Source organism: Poecile atricapillus, chromosome 1 (assembly GCF_030490865.1).
Source record: "Poecile atricapillus isolate bPoeAtr1 chromosome 1, bPoeAtr1.hap1, whole genome shotgun sequence".
NCBI lineage: Eukaryota > Metazoa > Chordata > Aves > Passeriformes > Paridae > Poecile > Poecile atricapillus.
Genome location: NC_081249.1, coordinates 171,694,195 through 171,711,232, shown reverse-complemented (window position 1 = coordinate 171,711,232; position 17,038 = coordinate 171,694,195). Strand labels below are relative to the sequence as shown.

General features: G+C 40.5%; 2 protein-coding genes across 3 annotated transcripts; one reads left to right on the top strand and one right to left on the bottom strand.

Moving 5' to 3' along the window:
• Positions 1–1,262: 1,262 nt before the first annotated feature.
• Positions 1,263–9,971, bottom strand: LOC131582471 (cytochrome c oxidase assembly factor 8). Its single transcript, XM_058845726.1, has 5 exons — positions 9,791–9,971; positions 8,610–8,807; positions 7,506–7,569; positions 5,414–5,504; positions 1,263–2,866 (listed from the first exon to the last, which is right to left on the bottom strand). The coding sequence occupies exons 1-5, from the start codon at positions 9,932–9,934 to the stop codon at positions 2,761–2,763; spliced, it is 603 nt and encodes a 200-aa protein (XP_058701709.1). The 5' UTR covers positions 9,935–9,971; the 3' UTR covers positions 1,263–2,760.
• A 16-nt stretch (positions 9,972–9,987) lies between these two features.
• On the top strand, positions 9,988–15,513 carry BAG5 (BAG cochaperone 5). Of its 2 annotated transcripts, none has more exons than XM_058845575.1 (2): positions 9,988–10,121; positions 10,713–15,513. In XM_058845575.1, the coding sequence occupies exon 2, from the start codon at positions 10,742–10,744 to the stop codon at positions 12,092–12,094; it is 1,353 nt and encodes a 450-aa protein (XP_058701558.1). In that variant the 5' UTR covers positions 9,988–10,121; positions 10,713–10,741; the 3' UTR covers positions 12,095–15,513. The 2 variants fall into 2 exon arrangements, with proteins under 2 accessions (XP_058701558.1, XP_058701549.1); XM_058845566.1 differs by lacking the exon at positions 9,988–10,121 and adding an exon at positions 10,160–10,317.
• Positions 15,514–17,038: the final 1,525 nt, after the last annotated feature.

Genomic DNA, 17,038 nt, shown 5'->3' with positions numbered 1-17,038 from the left:
GCATCCATTTAGCATCCAGTCACAAGTAGTGTTCCCTAGGGAGCAGTGTTGGGGCCAGTTCTGTTTAATATCTTTATCACCAAGCAGGATGAGGGGATCAAGGACACAAAGGACACCCTCAGTCTGCAGAAGACACCAAACTGGCAGGAATGTGATCTGCTGGAGGGCAGGAGGGCTCTGGATAGGCTGGATTGATGGGCCAAGGCCAGTGGTGTGAGGGTCAACAAGGACCAGCAGAGGTCCCGTCAACAGTGTCTGAACATGAGGCAAGAGCATAACCAGGTGGCCAAAGCCAGTGGCATCCTGGTCTGTATCAGGAATAGTGTGGCCAGCAGGCCCAGGGCAGTGACCAATCTCCTGTACTCAACACTGGTGAGGCCACACCTCAGGTGCTGTGTCCAGTTCTAGGTCACCCAATTCAGGAACGACAGTGAGATGCTGGAGAGTTACTGCCCTCGACAACTACCCCAAAGGCAGTTGTAGAGAGGTGAGAGTCGGTCTCTTCTGCCAAGTCACAAGCAACAGGATGAGAGGAAACAGCTGCAAGTTGCACGAGGGGAAGTTTAGATGAGATACTAGGAAAAATTTCTTCACCAGAAGGGTTGTCAGGCAGCTGAACAGGCTGCTCAGGGAGGTGGTTGAGTCACTGTCCCTGGAGGTATTTAAAAGACAAAGCAGCTCACAGCTTAATCCTAGAATGATCCATCGTATGCTGATACTGTTTTTGGGTGACCAACACTTAAATTACATGTTCAGAAAAGAGTTTTCACTGTGAATTTACAGAAGCACAATCCAAACCTTCCGTTTGAATTCCCACAGCTCCCCCATGCCAAACAACACGTATCTGCATGATGAGGCACATTAACTCATCTGACATCGAACAGTTTTTTCCTTGGATTAGTTCGAGTAGTGAATCAATTTCCTGATCTGGTTCAGCAGGCAGACACAAAAATGTCTGTGTTAATGTAAGTGAGCAGCTCAGAATATGAAAATGCTTTTGATTGACCTCTACCCATTTAAAGCATATGTGAAACTACCTTAGGGATGTTATACACAGGCTGTCAGATCATATGACCACTAACCCCCAGTCCACTGGGGCTCAGATCTCTCCCTTTCTGGGATATTTTCTTGTATTATCCAATTATTGTTTTACATCAGAACTACCTATTAAAGTGTGCATTCACATTGTGATCAAAGCTTATGTACTGTAAGAGATGATTTATTGTAAAGCCCTGAAGAATTATATTACATACCCACAGTAGTCTATTTCAAAGATTTATTTTCCTAAACATGGCATTCTGTAAAATTTTTAATAAATATATACCCTTTACAGTACTGATGCAATGTAACATTCACAAATATTTTCAAAGTGTTGGCTATTATCTCAGCAAACACCATTAATGACCGCTTTAATTTATTAATAACAATTAAAATCACAATTCACTAGCTACTTTAGCCCCAATAATATAATAGTTGTATGAAACATTGATCTGCTACTGTATCAGTAACATTTATTTAATTTTGCAGAGAAATTGTTATAGTTGATGTGGACAAAGCTCTTTTTGCTCCAGTTGAAAAAGTCTGTGAATAAATCATGTCATGTTTAGATATAAAAAAATAGGTCAATGGCTACTGAAACGATGTTTCCAAAAGCAGAACCTTCCCTACAGGACAGCTTTAGGAAGACACTTCATCTGACAGCACACATTCTTTTTAACAGAATCCTCTTAGTAGGTACTGGATGGAAAAAAAAAAAAACCAAAACCATTTAACTGTATAAATGGACAGAGAGAAGAGACTGAGGCATGAGACTTCTTTTAAATTAAAAATACATGGCATAACATTTTAGGACTTCACTTGAACCAAGCCCTTTCCAATTGATTTTACCTACCTGGAGGCCACAAAAACAACCCCCAGGCAAGTTGTTTTCAGTGCCTTGGAGAAACTGATGAGAACGGCCCATTTGTTTGGAAGAAATGAACCAGGAGAAAACAGTGCATACTTGTTGTAATGTTGTTTTCCATATAGGAGTTACCAGTTTTGTCTTCTACCAAGATTAAATGATGGGCAGCACATTTGTTAAATAGCTCAGCAACTAAAACATTTACCAATCATGGATCAGAGGAGCTCTTGTCCAAGGAAGGCACATTTCTCTTGATTAAAATAAAAAATCAAAGAAGATTCTAATGCATTAGACCTCATATGAAATAATGATCTTAAATCTTTATTAAAAATAGCAAATAATCACACTGCAGAGGATTATTCTAAATTGATTATCTATATACTCACAAATCAAATTTGTTCCTTCATCCATTTTGTATTACTTATGGATAGCTACTGCCCCAGACAGGCAACTGCTGCAAAATGAGGCATTTTTGTCTTTATATACTAACACAGTTAGTGGAGACACCATTCTGAGATCAGCGTTCAGGTACAACACACTGAGTCTCATATTATTTAGTAGCCATAACTCTACAGTAAAAACAAGACCATAATTACCCATTTCATCTGACATGAACAAGGAACAGTTTTTAAAAGTTTTCTTGGTTGTGTTTTGGTAGAGAAATATTTTAGATATTCTTGGAATAAAGGGTAAAGGAAATCTACACACTGATTATAAATTAAGACTAGTGTTGACTTTTATTTACATAGTTTTACAAACAAATTCAAGTAATTACTGCATCAACCATTCAGATTTTGAACATTACTATAAACCACAAGTTTATAGCATATAGTATTGCATTCTTCATGGAGCCGTGATTACTGTTCTACACTTTTCTTTCTCCGACGAAGCCACCTCAGAGCTCTCACCAGTGCTACTTGTCCCATGAGGAATGTGATCCTAAAGTTACGTTTATACCAATCTCTAGGATTCCAAAGCGAAGAAAATCATCAGCACACAGAACAGGAAAAACATACACAATTATATTATAAATATAAAAGTTATATAAAATTATCATTTGGCATTGACAAATGACATTTCAGTGATGACCTGCATTTTCTTTTCTCTGTGGTAACACTTTTCCTCCTCAATAAAAGAGTTAAATAACCTATCAAGAAGTCTATGTGTATATCAACATTCATGAAGAGATTGCATGTGGATTACAGGGTTGCAACTGTATTTGAAATCAGGCAAGATAAAACAGTTAAAACCATGTCTCATGTTTCAGAAGTACAGCTGATCACCATACTATCTGGACTAACTTCCTGCCAGTGCTGTGCTTCAGGTAAGATTTGTTTGTGTGTGGATGAAAATGCCTGTGTTGAAAAGGGCAGAGCTGGTCTCATACAAGGGTAGGAAAAAATAAAATCAAATCACAGTTCAAAGGCTAATTGAATAATCCAATACGTGAAACATTATCTTTCTACTGCAATATATTTTAAAGACAATGCCGTTAATATTGTAAAAGTTAGTTTTTGTATCTTTAAATGACTTAGTTTTTATGAATCATGCATGGCTTCTGGAACCAATTCAAATTATTCACAGTATAGTCTGCATCAGCCCTTTTTTGACCTCTGAGAACTTGCTTCAAGTTCTTGCCCCAGTTTTAAATTAAAATAGTATCAAATTTTTTTCTAGTTTCTAACAAGGATCTCGCTCCCATGCTGTAAAATGTTCACAAGAAGCAATAGGATATGCAGAATTCTAGAACTAGAACACTGGGATTTAGGTCTTCTCTTGACATGTCTGGGGCAAACCTTGCATTCACAAATCTAACATAAGCCTGAGATACCAACCTCTCAGTGAGGACAGCAGCCAAATTCACACCGACAGGCAGCACTGAGCTACCCCTTCAAATGTCATGTTAAATAAAAATATCATGCTAACATTGCAATTGTTTCTTTTCTCCTTTCACATTTAATTACCTATATTCTTCTTGAATTTTTTTCCAAAACTAAATTGTATTTCCAGCCTAAGTACCCTGAACTAAATATTCAAGGCATCTATGCGCAGTCATTGCTTCAATTTTAACTACATTTTGGAATTTGCAACACTTCAGCTGCCAGTTTTCAGGCCAGCTGGCAATACTGCAAAAGAGCATACAGCTAAATGCATTAACAGATTTTTATAAACATGACCCCTCAAAATCAGAATGCCTGTAAAAAGCTCTGCTGTTTTCAGAGCTGTGCAGTTCCACTTTGAAACTACAACAATGCAGCTGACACAACCTGATTTTACAAGTCAGCAGCAAGGAAGGTCATGTTTAAGCAGAAAGCCTGAATTATCTTCCCCTGAAGATGGCACACTATCCTAAGGTCACTGCAACAATGGCAACAGTTCTAAGATGAACTATTTGCATTCCCACTTATCAATTATAAGCAATGTATTAACAATCCTTTAACTAAAAAAAATTTCTTACTTTGTGTCTTTTCATGCTATTGCTTTGCATTATGGTGAGGTTCCCCCCTGCTGCTCCGTGAGAAAGATGAGATGTGCATATTTAAATATTTGTTAGTTAAATTGTTCTTACAGGATAGTATTTTATGGTTTATGCACAATACACAAAGAAACGTAAGCCACCATTTGTTACAGATCAGTAACAGTGATGGCAGAATTCTCACTAACATCATGCCATTAGGAACCCAGTCACACTTTTGAGCCAAATAATCTCCCAATCCAGTACAGAGAGGAAACTGCAGTTATACTTCCACATTCAGTGTCAGAATTCCCTGATTAAGTGCTGTCTTTCTCCACCTTCCCATTCCTCCCTCATTTCTAGCTCTTTTTAAAGTGTTCACAGCTACTTGCAGAGGTATGTGTGTCTGCAAGTAATTTTTTACCCCTTTCAGATCCCAAATCCAGTTTATCGAGTTGTTGTACACACAGAAACACTGAAACAATGCAGGAGGTGCTGTGAAGAGCTGGATGTGGGTTTACCAAACTGTAAATGAGGTTCTACCCAGGACTAGTCAGGTGATAAATTTATGCCCCACCAAACTCAAAAGCTGATCACTTTTTTACTAGACACTTGCAAAATAATAGACCCAATATTACTCCCAGTAATGATTTTCCTTTGAGATAAATCACTTTTAATTGTCCTTATTTAACAGTCAGCTACAATCTGTTATACAGAACTTTCAAGTGGTCTATCTGCATAATTTATCAGTTTCAATTAGCAGCATGAAAAGACCTGTGCCCTAAGATAATAAAATGTGCCTGATCTTGTCTCTTTAAATCTCAGACTTGAGCTTATCTTTCCACTGAAACAACAATAAGCAGCAGCAGAACTCAAATGATAATGCAAATTTCTGTCAAATGCTAATAACAGCATTAAAAATAATTTTCCAAAATTACAGGGGGTTTGTGCTGTTTTACCAATTACAGAAAAAAATGTTCATATTTTAAACTTGATCTTATACCTTTCACTTAGACTGTAATGTATAATGGTCAACTTAAATACCTTCTACATACCTGTTATACTGCAAATGCTTTTTAAAATTTTTAGTTAGAAAGTCCTTGTAAAACTCAGCCATTTCTTCTGCATTCAGTGTTGCTTTTTGACCTGAAAATAGGTTTTGGTGTAACAAAATCAAAGCAATTCTTTGGATCAAAACACTAGGTTCAGATGCAAGGTCTAACTCCCTGCTCCTACTAGCTTTATGTGTAACCCTGAACAAATTAATATGCTTTTATCCTTCAAAACTTATCCAGAAAGCACAGCAGATTAAAAATACCAATCATCTTGAAGCTGGCATAGTTCTTAAACCCCTACTACTTGTGGAAGGGATAAAGTTTACCAGCTCTTAGATTATTTAGGGAACCAGTGAACCCCTATGAAAATGTGCATGGATCTAGGAGTATCTATCTTTTGAATAAAATAATTTCTTACAGGGCTGAAGCCTAAACAGTACCAATTGTACATTTAGTTACTTTTGTACAGTACCAGTTACATTTAGTAACTTAATTTCAACCCCTAAAGCAAGTCCATACATATCAAAAGAACACTATCCACAACTGTCATGGTATTTTCAGATGTAATCTTTTTCTATTACTGTTGATAAATTTCAAGTGCCTTCAGGCAGAAAGTTTATGTTCTGAGATATCAGACTTCCAAACAATCTAATAGGCACTTATTTTGAGAAGAAGCAAATATAAAAAATTATTTTGAATATGTCAGTTATAACCAGAATATAAAGGGAAGAGCAGGAAGACTTGTGGCTATAGCACACATGTCTGATCCTGAGAACCAGCAAATATTTTCAACTCTACCAGACAATTCCTACCAAAACCTTCTGGCACAACATGTCCCTAAAATGACAGTCAAATTTCAGTGCCCCAGGGAACATGGATATGATGAGGGAGATGGAATAGCAATATTCAACTTGTTCCTGTTCCAAAATGCATTTTAAGGCTCTTTAGATTGATCACAGAAATGTGAATTATTGATTGTTTTTATTTGTCATTATTTAAAAAACTAATGGACCACAGTGTATTAACATACTATGGGATAAATTAACTCTACAACCATTTGAAGGCTGCCACCTTAATACCTGTAGTTAATTTGTTTCTTCATACTGGTATCAGCAAAACTAATCCATTACACAGAAAAGCAAGTTTCATTCCAACTGTTCATGTATATTTTTATTTTTACAAACACTCACAGTTGTATTATAGAACAGCTGACCAAAGGCATGCAGTCAATACAAATTTGTTTTTAATGGAAGTATGCAGTCACTCTCTTTTAGTTCTAGGGTATAAAGCAAAACAAAATAACCCCACAAAATAGCAATATAAAATAAATGTTTTTGAAACAATGTAGATCTTAATTAGAATTACTTCTCTAGCACACACTGATCACCAGGATACAAAGAGAAAAGAAAAATAATGGTCTGTGACATACAGAATGTCAGAGCAGATGCTTCACTAAACTCAAACAGATCATTATTCTGTGAACAAAGTGTTCAACCTCATACTACAATGCCCAATTCACTTTTATTATGAAGGCATTTTGTTTTCATTTTCACACAATGAATTAGAGAGACAACTATTTTACAGCAACTGTGCTCAGGCAGAGACAGGCAGATAGCAGCTGCCGTCTCCCCAGAAGCTGCCTTACTCTCCCTCAAGGAAAAATATTGTATTCCTTGCACACACTATGGACCTGAAGCGAAAGACTGAATTTATCCACTCAACCATAACATGCACTTGAGGCAAAAGCTCTGTATGCTTATCTTAGCCAGCTCACTGGCTTAGGAGGTGTCAAAGTAAGAAGCCCCTTCCTCCTTAGGCTACAGAATTATTATATTACTGGGCTAGGATTTCAGCACATTCCCTCTGTCTGGGGGGAAGGAATTAGGGAGAGAACAGCGCAAGAGATTATCTGGCCCCCATATACACATCTCTGAAAAACCCCCCATCTCTTTTTTTATCACTGCTGAAAACACTTCTAAATCCTACCCCTAAGATTTACTTGTGATAGAACACAAAGAGCATAAACGAACAAAATTCAAAATTAAACAGAATTCAGAATGCATCCTAAACTATTAAAAAAGATCTCACTAACCTGATTCATCTCTCATTTCCAGACCCTTGGCTTTCAGTCTTGAATAAATAAATTCTTCTTTTTCCTAAAACATGTTTTTCCACATTAGAATGGGATGTAGTCAGTCCTTGAAGTTAGCCATTGTTTTTAATTACATAGCAATGTGGTGTTCAACACCCTTTGAAATAACTAGCAATACTCGTTATACTTGGAAGTGTCAACTAAACACTTTTCTTAATCCACTGAGTTAGTTAAACTGGTCTCTTAGATCCTGTACCTGCATGCATCAATTAATTCATGCAAGTGTCCTACTGATACTTATAAAACTGATTTGTACAGTAAAGCTACAGCCAAACTTCAGTGTTGTTTGACAGGATTCAAACTTTCAGTTTATAAAACAAACTGTGGAAATGCGCTGTACTGTATAACTGAGATTTTGAGCATAGAGAAAAACATGCAGCCTAAAAAAATTTCAATTATTTAGATGGAAGCACAATAATAATTTGTGTGTGTTTTACAGACTTAAAAAACAGTTCTGTGGAATTAAAAAAAAAAAAAAGCAAGCTTCATTTGTATATGGGATCTTTACAAGTTTTGAGAGGATATGATGTTCAACACCATAAACGATGGTGAATTACTTAACTGCTACATTTCTTCCAAAAAATGCCACATTGACTGGGAGGTGCTAAAATCAAGAAAGATAGACTCACTTTAGCCTTGCTGGGATACTCTGCCAGTGAAATGAGAGGTATCATTTAACTTCATTTAGTCTTGGTAATTAGACCAAATTTCTCTCACTTATGACAAGAGAAAAACCAGCCATGAAATAATTTTCAACAGCTGCTCTAGTCACAGCCAGGTCTTGCATGCAGGGTAGCTACAACCTTATACATTCAGTGCAAGACAGGAAAAAGGCAAATACTCTATGCCACTAGGCGGCAATAAAACATGTAGGATTTTTAGTTTTGTGGATCGTTTAAAGAAACGAACGACAAACCCGTATTTTCCTCCATGACCCTGAGCGCATTAGCAGCGGGCAGAACTGAGCCGCAGCTCACAGAGGCGAAGCGCCCCAGTTTCGGGCAGGCTGAGCAGCAGCAGCAGCGGGCGCAGGGCCGGGCTCACCTGGCGGAAGGCGCGGTTGTGCCGTGCCCAGAAGCGCTGGTTGCTGGCCTGGGCCTCCTGGCGCGCCTCCCGCAGCCGCCGCTCCAGCGCCGACTCCTCGGGGGGCACGTAGAAGATGATGGGGCGCAGGTTGGAGTGCTTGTCCGGGGGCCCGATCCAGTCACTGTGCGAGTGCGCGGGGGGACGGAAACCCAGGCCCTGCGAAACACAGACACAAAGCGTCTTCAGCCCTGCTGCACTTCTGAAGAACGTCTCTATCTCGAATAAATTCCCACATGCCATGGAACCTTAAAGCGTGCAAGCATAGCAAGTTCAGAATTAAAGTATATTTGTTTACTGTGACCAAAAACAATGGTGTACATTTACAATTTACTTTTAATTACAAATGCACTACAGAGAAGATACCTTCGACTCTTTTACCATGGACATGAATCAGGAGATATTTTTTAAATCAAAATATTTTTTTGTTTTAATTTTTCTATCAATGATACTCCGTTAAAATATTTCATGGAGAGAACCAGCAAGTATGCAAGTTTTTTATGGTGTTGATCTCTGCCCTCTGGTGACCAGAGGGACAACACCCGAGGGAACAGGATGAAGCTGTGGCAGGGGAAGTTTAGGCTGGATATTAAAGGCTCTTCACCCGGAGGGCGATTGTCGCTGGAAGAGACTCCCCAGGGATGGGGTCACGGCCCCAAGCATGACAAGTTCGAAGAGCTTTTGGACAACTCTCTCAGACACACGGTGCGATTCTTAGGGCTGTTCTGTACAGGGCCAGGAACCGGATTTCGGTGATCCTTGTGGGTCCCTTGAAACTAAGCATATCTTATAATTCTATTGATACAGAAAAATTCCGCGTATCACTACAATCCCAACTTTTCCTCAGCCCGGCGTTCTTGCTGCATCCCCGTGCCCACACGCAGCGTGTGGCTGCCCCAGCCGGGTTCGGGGACACCTGGCGTTACCCAACAGCCCGAACCTCAGCGCCCCTCCAACAACAAACACCGGGGGCCTCGATAAACACATCAAAAAACAGAGGCCGCGGGGAACGCGGTTTCCTACCGCCGGCGTTACCGGGGGGGCAGCCAGAGCACTCTCCACTCCGGGCTCCGCGGGGGCGGCGGCCCCCGAGGCTTCCCCCGCGGCCCCCGCAGGAGCTGCTGCCCCCCGCCCGGGTTTACCGCGCTGTCCGGCTGCTCCCCGCGTTCAGCCGCACTGCCGCCACCGGAGGCGGCGGAGGAGGAAGAGGAGGAGGAAAAGGAGGCGGAGGAGAGGAGGAGGGGGCGGCGGCAGCCACCGGGCCGCAGCACCCGGGCAGCCGCCATGGCCCGGCGCTTTACGACGCTGCCGCGCGGGCGCTGCGGGCGGGGCGGGGCCAGGTCGGGGCCGGGCCCGGGTCCGCCTCGGCCTCCGCCTCCCTCCGCGCGGCCGAGCCGGGCGGGGCTCGCGGGGTTCGCGGCGCTCGGCCCGTGGCGCAGCCGGGCCGGGCAGCGGGTTCTCGCCGGGCGGCGGGTGAGTGAGTGACTGAGGCGGGTCGGGCGTGCCGCGCGGGTTCGCTGCGGGGCCGGTGGGGACGAGCCTCCCGCAGGTGCATCGGCGGCGGCCCGGTGTCATTTCCTCTTCGCGCTGCGCCGGGCCCCACCGCGGGGGAGGCCGGAGGTTGCGGCCATGGAGGGGCTGGGGGCGGCAAGTGCTGAGGGGGAGAAAGGTATGTGCGGGGAAGGAGCGCTGTCCCGGGCTTGTATCTCCCGGGGGCGGTCGGGTTCGGCCGCTGTTCTTCCCCCCCTCCGGGTTCTCCCTTGGGCTGCGGGTGCTTCAGAGTTCTGCGGCGGCTTCAGCTGCAGAGCAGGTGGGGAAGGCAGGGCGGAATGCTGGGGGTGAACAGCCGAGAGCTGGGCGTGTGGCAACTAAAGCATCGCCCCTGCGGCCCGACCGGGAGAAAGGTGTAAAAAATTAAAGGGGTTCGAAATATCAGCCAAGTGGTTTATTCGTATTGGTGAAGATACTTAAAATAACTGTAATGCGGAAGTGCTTCAGAACGTAAAAGTTGTAACGTGTGCTCGTGTAGCACTTAAGCAAGTCTTGTTTTCATTTTCCATGTAGTTCATCTGGAGCTGGACCAGGGAAAAGGAATGGCTATGGGTAACCAACACCCATCCATAAAACGGTTACATGAAATACAGAAAGAAGTCAAAGAGATTGAACAGCAAGTGGCTGTCTTCAGCGGTCTGTCTACCGACCGAGATTACAAGAAATTGGAAAGAAGCCTTACAAAACAGCTTTTTGAAATCGATTCTGTAGACACCGAAGGGAAGGGGGATATTCAGCAAGCCAGAAAGCGAGCTGCCCAGGAAACTGAGAGGCTGCTGAAGGAACTGGAACAAAATGCAAACCATCCGCGCAGACTGGAAATAGAGGCTTTATTCAAGGAGGCACAGTCACTTGTGGAACGCGAGATCACACCTTTTTACAAAGGAGGAAACTGTATAAGTGATGAATTTGAAGAAGGCATTCAGGACATTGTATTGAGGCTCACTCAGGTGAAAACTGGAGGAAAAGTTTCTCTACGAAAAGCAAGATACCGAACTCTGACAAAGGTATGTGCTGTTCAGGAGATTATAGAGAGTGGTGTAAAGCAACAGCTGTCCCTGCCACTCTCTAATGATGCACATCCTTCTGTCTCCAAAATTAACTCTGTAATGTGTGATGTGAACAAAGCCAGAGGAACTCTCATTGCACTGCTAATGGGAGTGAGTAGTAATGATACCTGCAGGCATCTGTCCTGTGTGCTCACAGGCCTCATTGCTGATTTGGATGCTTTAGATGTCTGCGGTCGCACGGAAATAAGAAATTACAGAAAGGAAGTAGTAGAAGAGATCAATAAATTGCAGAAATATCTGGACTTGGATGAAGAAGCAAATTCTACTCATGCTTATGATTTGGCACAAAATCAGTCCATTCTAAAAATAGAAGAGATCCGTAAGAAGATGAAGGAAGTTAATTCCTTACTTTTAAAAACAGAGAATGCATCTGATTTGTATCTGGGATCCAAAGCAGAGTTGCAAGGACTAATTGCCCACCTAGATGAAGTGAGTCCAGGAAAAAATCCCTGTATTAGAGAGGCCAGGAGAAGAGCAGTAATTGAAGTTCAGACTCTTATAACATATATTGATTTGAAGGAAGCGCTGGAAAAAAGGCAAATGTACCCAGAGCAAACTGCTGCTGAACATCAGTCTCATAAAGCAGTTTGGACTGTACTTGGAAACTTGTCTCAAATTCAGCAAGAGGTGATTTCATTTGATGGAAACAGAACAGATAAAAATTACATGAGACTGGAAGAACTTCTTACAAAACAACTTCTGGCCCTGGATGCTGTTGATCCGCAAGGTGATGAGCGGTGTAAGGCTGCCAGGAAGCAGGCAGTAAAGCTTGCACAGAATATTCTTTACTATCTGGACATGAAGACAGATGAATGGGAATACTGAAACAGCCATGGCCTGACACAGAAGAACATTTTTCCCTTCGGCACTTTATGAAGATCATTGGCAGCACATAATAAAGTGTTCTGTGCTTGCTGAAATCATGGAGATTGCATAAGCAGTTGACTTGGCTATATGTCTGCTATCCCACGCAGTCACCCACTTGCCATGGCAACTGTCAGTACACCATCAGCAATTCTGGTCACTGCTATAAGCAGAGAAGTGCAATTCCCTGAAGGAATAGCTTAATACTTGATCAAATAGCTTTTTTTTTTTCTTTCTTTCTTTCTTGTTTTAGTTTCAATAGCCTTGTGCAATGTTCACTGAATGCAGGTTTTTCAAAGACACAGAAACTTATGGTACAGTACTGGCAAAACTGTTTAAGGAGACTGGACATGAAAGTTAGTATTCAGGCATGAGGCTCCATCCAGCAACTTCACAGCAGTCTGGATGTACTGTTAATGTGCTGTTATGAGATAAAGTACTAAGGGCAAAAAGCCTACTGGCTTTTGGACTGTGCTTGATTTGTTCCATCCATCATACCATCTAGGTTTCTCAGTTAATGGAGCTATAATGCCAGCTGCAAATTAGGATTTACATAGGCAATGCCAATTATGTCAATTTTTGTAATACCTGAGCCCTTTGATTTGCAAAACCAGGTCTTTTATTGGTGGAAATTATTTCAAGTTATTGCTTTAGCGTACTGAGACTTGGAGAGGAAAATCTGTACATTTATACCAAACAGATAAAGGGGATGTTGAGGATTTCAAACTGCCATCCATAAACCCTTGAAAACTGCACTGAACTTTATTTAGTGGCTGCTTAGGTGTCTTTTTAGACTCTGCTGTTGCATCTGGTTTTCGCATTTGGTGAAAACAGAAACAGAGTTCACTTTGAAGTGAAATGTGCATTTTGGAATTATTTTTGTAAAATTAAGTAGCCAGCTATAAAGATGTCCCTATAATGATGTAAGTGCTATAATGATGTAAGTGCGTGCTACATGGTCAGGTGTGGCTTCAAGCATGTCTTGGAAAGACTTGTGGCAAATGTCTCTCTTTGCAACTCATTCACTTAATTGTTTTAGTAGCTTCGTAAATAAGCTTGCTTATACTATTGTATGCACCTACCTTTTTATTTGTGGCTGCTAGTGCCAATCACATTTCTACTATAGCATGTTTTTTGGCATTTTTGAGAGCATGGCATTAAAATGATTTAAGTATATATAGATATATATAAAGAATATAGATACATATAAAGATATATTCAGTTATGGATAATTTGCACTCGGCTCTTTCAGGATGAACTAATGAATTATTGTTCTATTGATGATAATTTGCACCACTTTTAAGGAGTAAAAACCATTTCGGATGTTACAATAAATTTTTTTAAGATCTATTTTTGACTGATTAGAAAAAACAGTACTGTCTGTGAGAGACAAGTGCCTTTATGACACTGCTGACTTGCACCGTCATATGTAGATATAGGAACTGTTTACTGGCAACTTGATACATTTGTAATCTTTGCAAGCTGGATTTTTCAGGTGTATATCTAATTCTACTGTAGTATATGTCAAGTTAACATAGTACAATAGGTGACAGTTGCCCTATAGAGTCCTGAGAATGAGTATCAAATTTGGGAAATATGTATTCTGCTTAAAAGCTAAAGCATTGGTGTGGAGCTGGGGGACTTTTGGGCAGGTCTTCTGTGCCTATTGCTACAAGAATAATATGTTTGTTCATAATATACTATGAGATGTTGATTGAAGGCTGCATACCTTCAGAGTGTGAATAGATTTTGTTTGTGATTTCACAGGTGATTGCTTTGCAAATCTACTTGCCAAAACCGACCTAATTGAGTACATTGCCTAAGGCACAATTTAGCAATGACAGAATGTTTGTCGGAGGATTCTTCCTGCTCCTTCAGAGACACAACCCCATTGAATTTAACACTTCTTCACAAAAAGCCCCCAAAACCCCTAATTAAAATTCCAATCTCTATTTGAATATTATGTGGCTAACACAGAATATTAATAATGTTATACACCTGAATTATTTTACTCATTTCAAGCTCTCTACATGTTTGAATTGCAACTTGTGATTTGCACTTACATTTTTAGGAAAGATAAGGATTTGATATTGTAATGATACTAATAATTTTTCTTTAGTATTACTGTTGAGTCTGCAGTGGTTACTTGTAGTTCGTTTAAACAATTTAGTGTCTGTGTTCTCTGGCAGATACATGTAGTTTTATAAGTGTTTGAGCCTCTTCTGTAAAAATGAGTAAGTATAGTTATCAGATCTGTTCTATTTTAAATGTGTCTTTTAGTTTTCCTGAACGAATCGTTATGCCTGCATCTCTAAGAATACAAATGTGTAAGGTTAGTGTAATTTGACTAAGTAGAGTCCAGTGGCAAGATAATATGTGGATGAAGCTTTTTTCCTTTGTTCTGTTCTCTGATAAATTGACTATTTAGATTTTATGGTAAAATCCTCATCTGGAATGGGATTAATTCAGAGTTTTTGCATGAATGAAAGTAACAAAATATATGTGCTTAATTAAAAAAACCTTACCCAAACAAAAAAAAAAAACACAAAAAAAACCAACGAAAAAAACCAACAAAAAAGCCCAAAAAAACCACACACCAAACCAAAAAAGAAATGCACAGGTTTCTCAAAAATTTGCTTTTATGCTGAAGAATGTAATTTCTTTGTTTTTTATATCCAAAGATTGAGAGACACACAACTTTTCTTTCCAATACAGCAGGCTAAAATAATCAACAAAATGTAAATGGACCAAATGGCAAAAGCCTGCGTTTTAGTACTATACTAAAATAGAGTAACTTTTCTGTGTGCTGTGTTATGTACCTTAGAGCAAAATAATCAAGTGGATATTTTGGGGGAGAGGTAGTCCTGCATTGTGATTCCTATTTGTTAACAAAATTCCTTTTAAAACTAGTTTTCTTTAGTTATTTCAGTATTTATTTTTTGTTGTTTGCCACTCAGAGTGGTTTTTCTGTGATACCAGTTTGGAGAGGATTTTTGTTAAGTACAATTCTAACTTTTTTAATTTAACAGAAATCAGTGTCTGTGCTCCTAATGGTGTACCTGTCTTCAGTTGTTGCTGGGTAGGTGGTGACATTTGTGTTCACAGATCCAAGATTAAATACTGCAGTGTTACATTCTTGATTATTAATGCAAATACATTACTGTTTTTACTAGATACTCATTTGAATGTTACGCCCTGATGCCTTTCTCTATTTATTTTTGAATGTGAGTTATCAGAATGTAAATTATTTTTGTCTTAGAGCAAATGTTTTTATTAAACATGCAGACATAAAGCTCTTTTTTTCCCCCCCTCCTTTAAAAGTTTGCTTTTTCACTGCTGTGTTGATTAAAATAAAGTTCTTTGTGTGGATACCACTCCTACTTGCTAAATCTGGTGCCTATTGGTTTTCTCTGCATTCCTCAGCAGTTGGTTTGCACCCTCCAGGGTTCTGCTTGGATGATCACTGCAGCAGTGCTTGTGGCAGTGTTCAGATCTTGCCACTTTGCTGTTGAAGGATGCTGCCTGAGCAGATGAGCTGGCGAAACTGATGGGAGTGAGCCTCTTCGTGCAAAGCCAGTGTGGATTCCAGAGCCTCTAGCAGGAGCACAGCTAATCTGGTTTTAGGCTGTGCACATGAGGCAGGTTCCCTGACTGCTCTGGTGGCTCTGTGTTTTTTGGTTACTGGCTCACTGCTGATGGAAATTGGGAATTCTCTTTCTGCCCAGAAATCTGCCGGCTTTGTGCCGTTTCTGCTGCTTGGTCAACTCCGGAGAGCTGATTTAATCTAATAAAAGGGGAGAAAACAAACAACAAAAATGGAGGAGGGGGTTTAATGAGCCAAACTGGCTTTTAGAAATGTATGTGGGCCAGAGCTACTGCGAAATGAAGGGGTGGGTGGTGCAGCCATGGGCTAGGGAGCAAACGGTAAGAATTTCAGTAGCAGCAAGTCATTAGATCAACTTGCACAGTTAAATAACTGGAGGAGGAAGAAGGAAAGGTGTCAACTATCGACTCCTACAAAGAAGTAGGAATTTTCTGCATCACTAATGGGATATGATGAAGGCAATACAAATGAATCATGTATGGAAAACAAACCAGTAGCTTTCAACTGCACTTTCATGTTCATGTTGCAAGTAATCATAGAACACTTATTAAGGTTGGAAAAGGTCTGGGTTTGTGTCTTTGTACAAAGAGTAATCATGTGAATGTACTACACAGGGTCTGAAAAAGCCTTACCCAGAAGATACTGGATAAGAGCAGGGTTTATAAAGGTTGAATGTTCCCATGTATTTCCCTTTTAACAATAGAGCTTACTTGAATGAAGTACGTTCTTCAAAGATAAATAAATCCTCTGGGCCTTGGCTCTAGAGGTTGCTCAACCAGCTGCTGACCTGTTTGTCTTGATTGCCTGTTTTCTTGTCAAAAGAGAGAATTTACCTTTACAAGAATATTTTTTGTGTGTGTTTTGGTGCCTGAAATCGTTCAACTGGAAAAACACCATATTTTATTATATTATTATATTTATGTGTTATTATAATTATTCTAGGTGTATCCTCTCCTGTGGAGAATTCTCATCTGAGGAGTGGAAGGACATTAGTACTGAGCTCATGGACTGAAGGCCTGGGGGTTCAAGTTGGTTGCCAGCAGGAGACATTTAAATGGCAGGATCCAGGAAAACATTCCTGCTAGAGGAAACTGCTAGCAGAGACATGACCAAATGTTTTTCAGAGCTGACGTTTTGAGTGAGCTCTGTGTCTGTTCCTCTGCTGCTGCTGAGCTTTCGTTGAGAAAGGGGATTCTTAAGGAAATATTCCCTGAAATCCTCTCGGGCTTTCTGTTTTAGATGAGACTGAGAAATTATGTTAGAGCTGTGGTGAGGCTGACCTGTGTATCATTCTGATTTGC

Excerpts from the sequence above, each read along its gene's own strand:
- LOC131582471 (XM_058845726.1), bottom strand. The coding sequence starts at position 9,934 with ATGGCGGCTGCCCGGGTGCTGCGGCCCGGTGGCTGCCGCCGCCCCCTC. Across the intron at positions 7,570-8,609 it reads ACAACCGCGCCTTCCGCCAG|GAAAAAGAAGAATTTATTTA; the intron begins GTGAGCCCGGCC and ends AACATGTTTTAG. Across the intron at positions 5,505-7,505 it reads GGAAATGAGAGATGAATCAG|GTCAAAAAGCAACACTGAAT; the intron begins GTTAGTGAGATC and ends ACCTATTTTCAG.
- BAG5 (XM_058845566.1), top strand. The coding sequence starts at position 10,278 with ATGGAGGGGCTGGGGGCGGCAAGTGCTGAGGGGGAGAAAG. Across the intron at positions 10,318-10,712 it reads AAGTGCTGAGGGGGAGAAAG|TTCATCTGGAGCTGGACCAG; the intron begins GTATGTGCGGGG and ends TTTTCCATGTAG.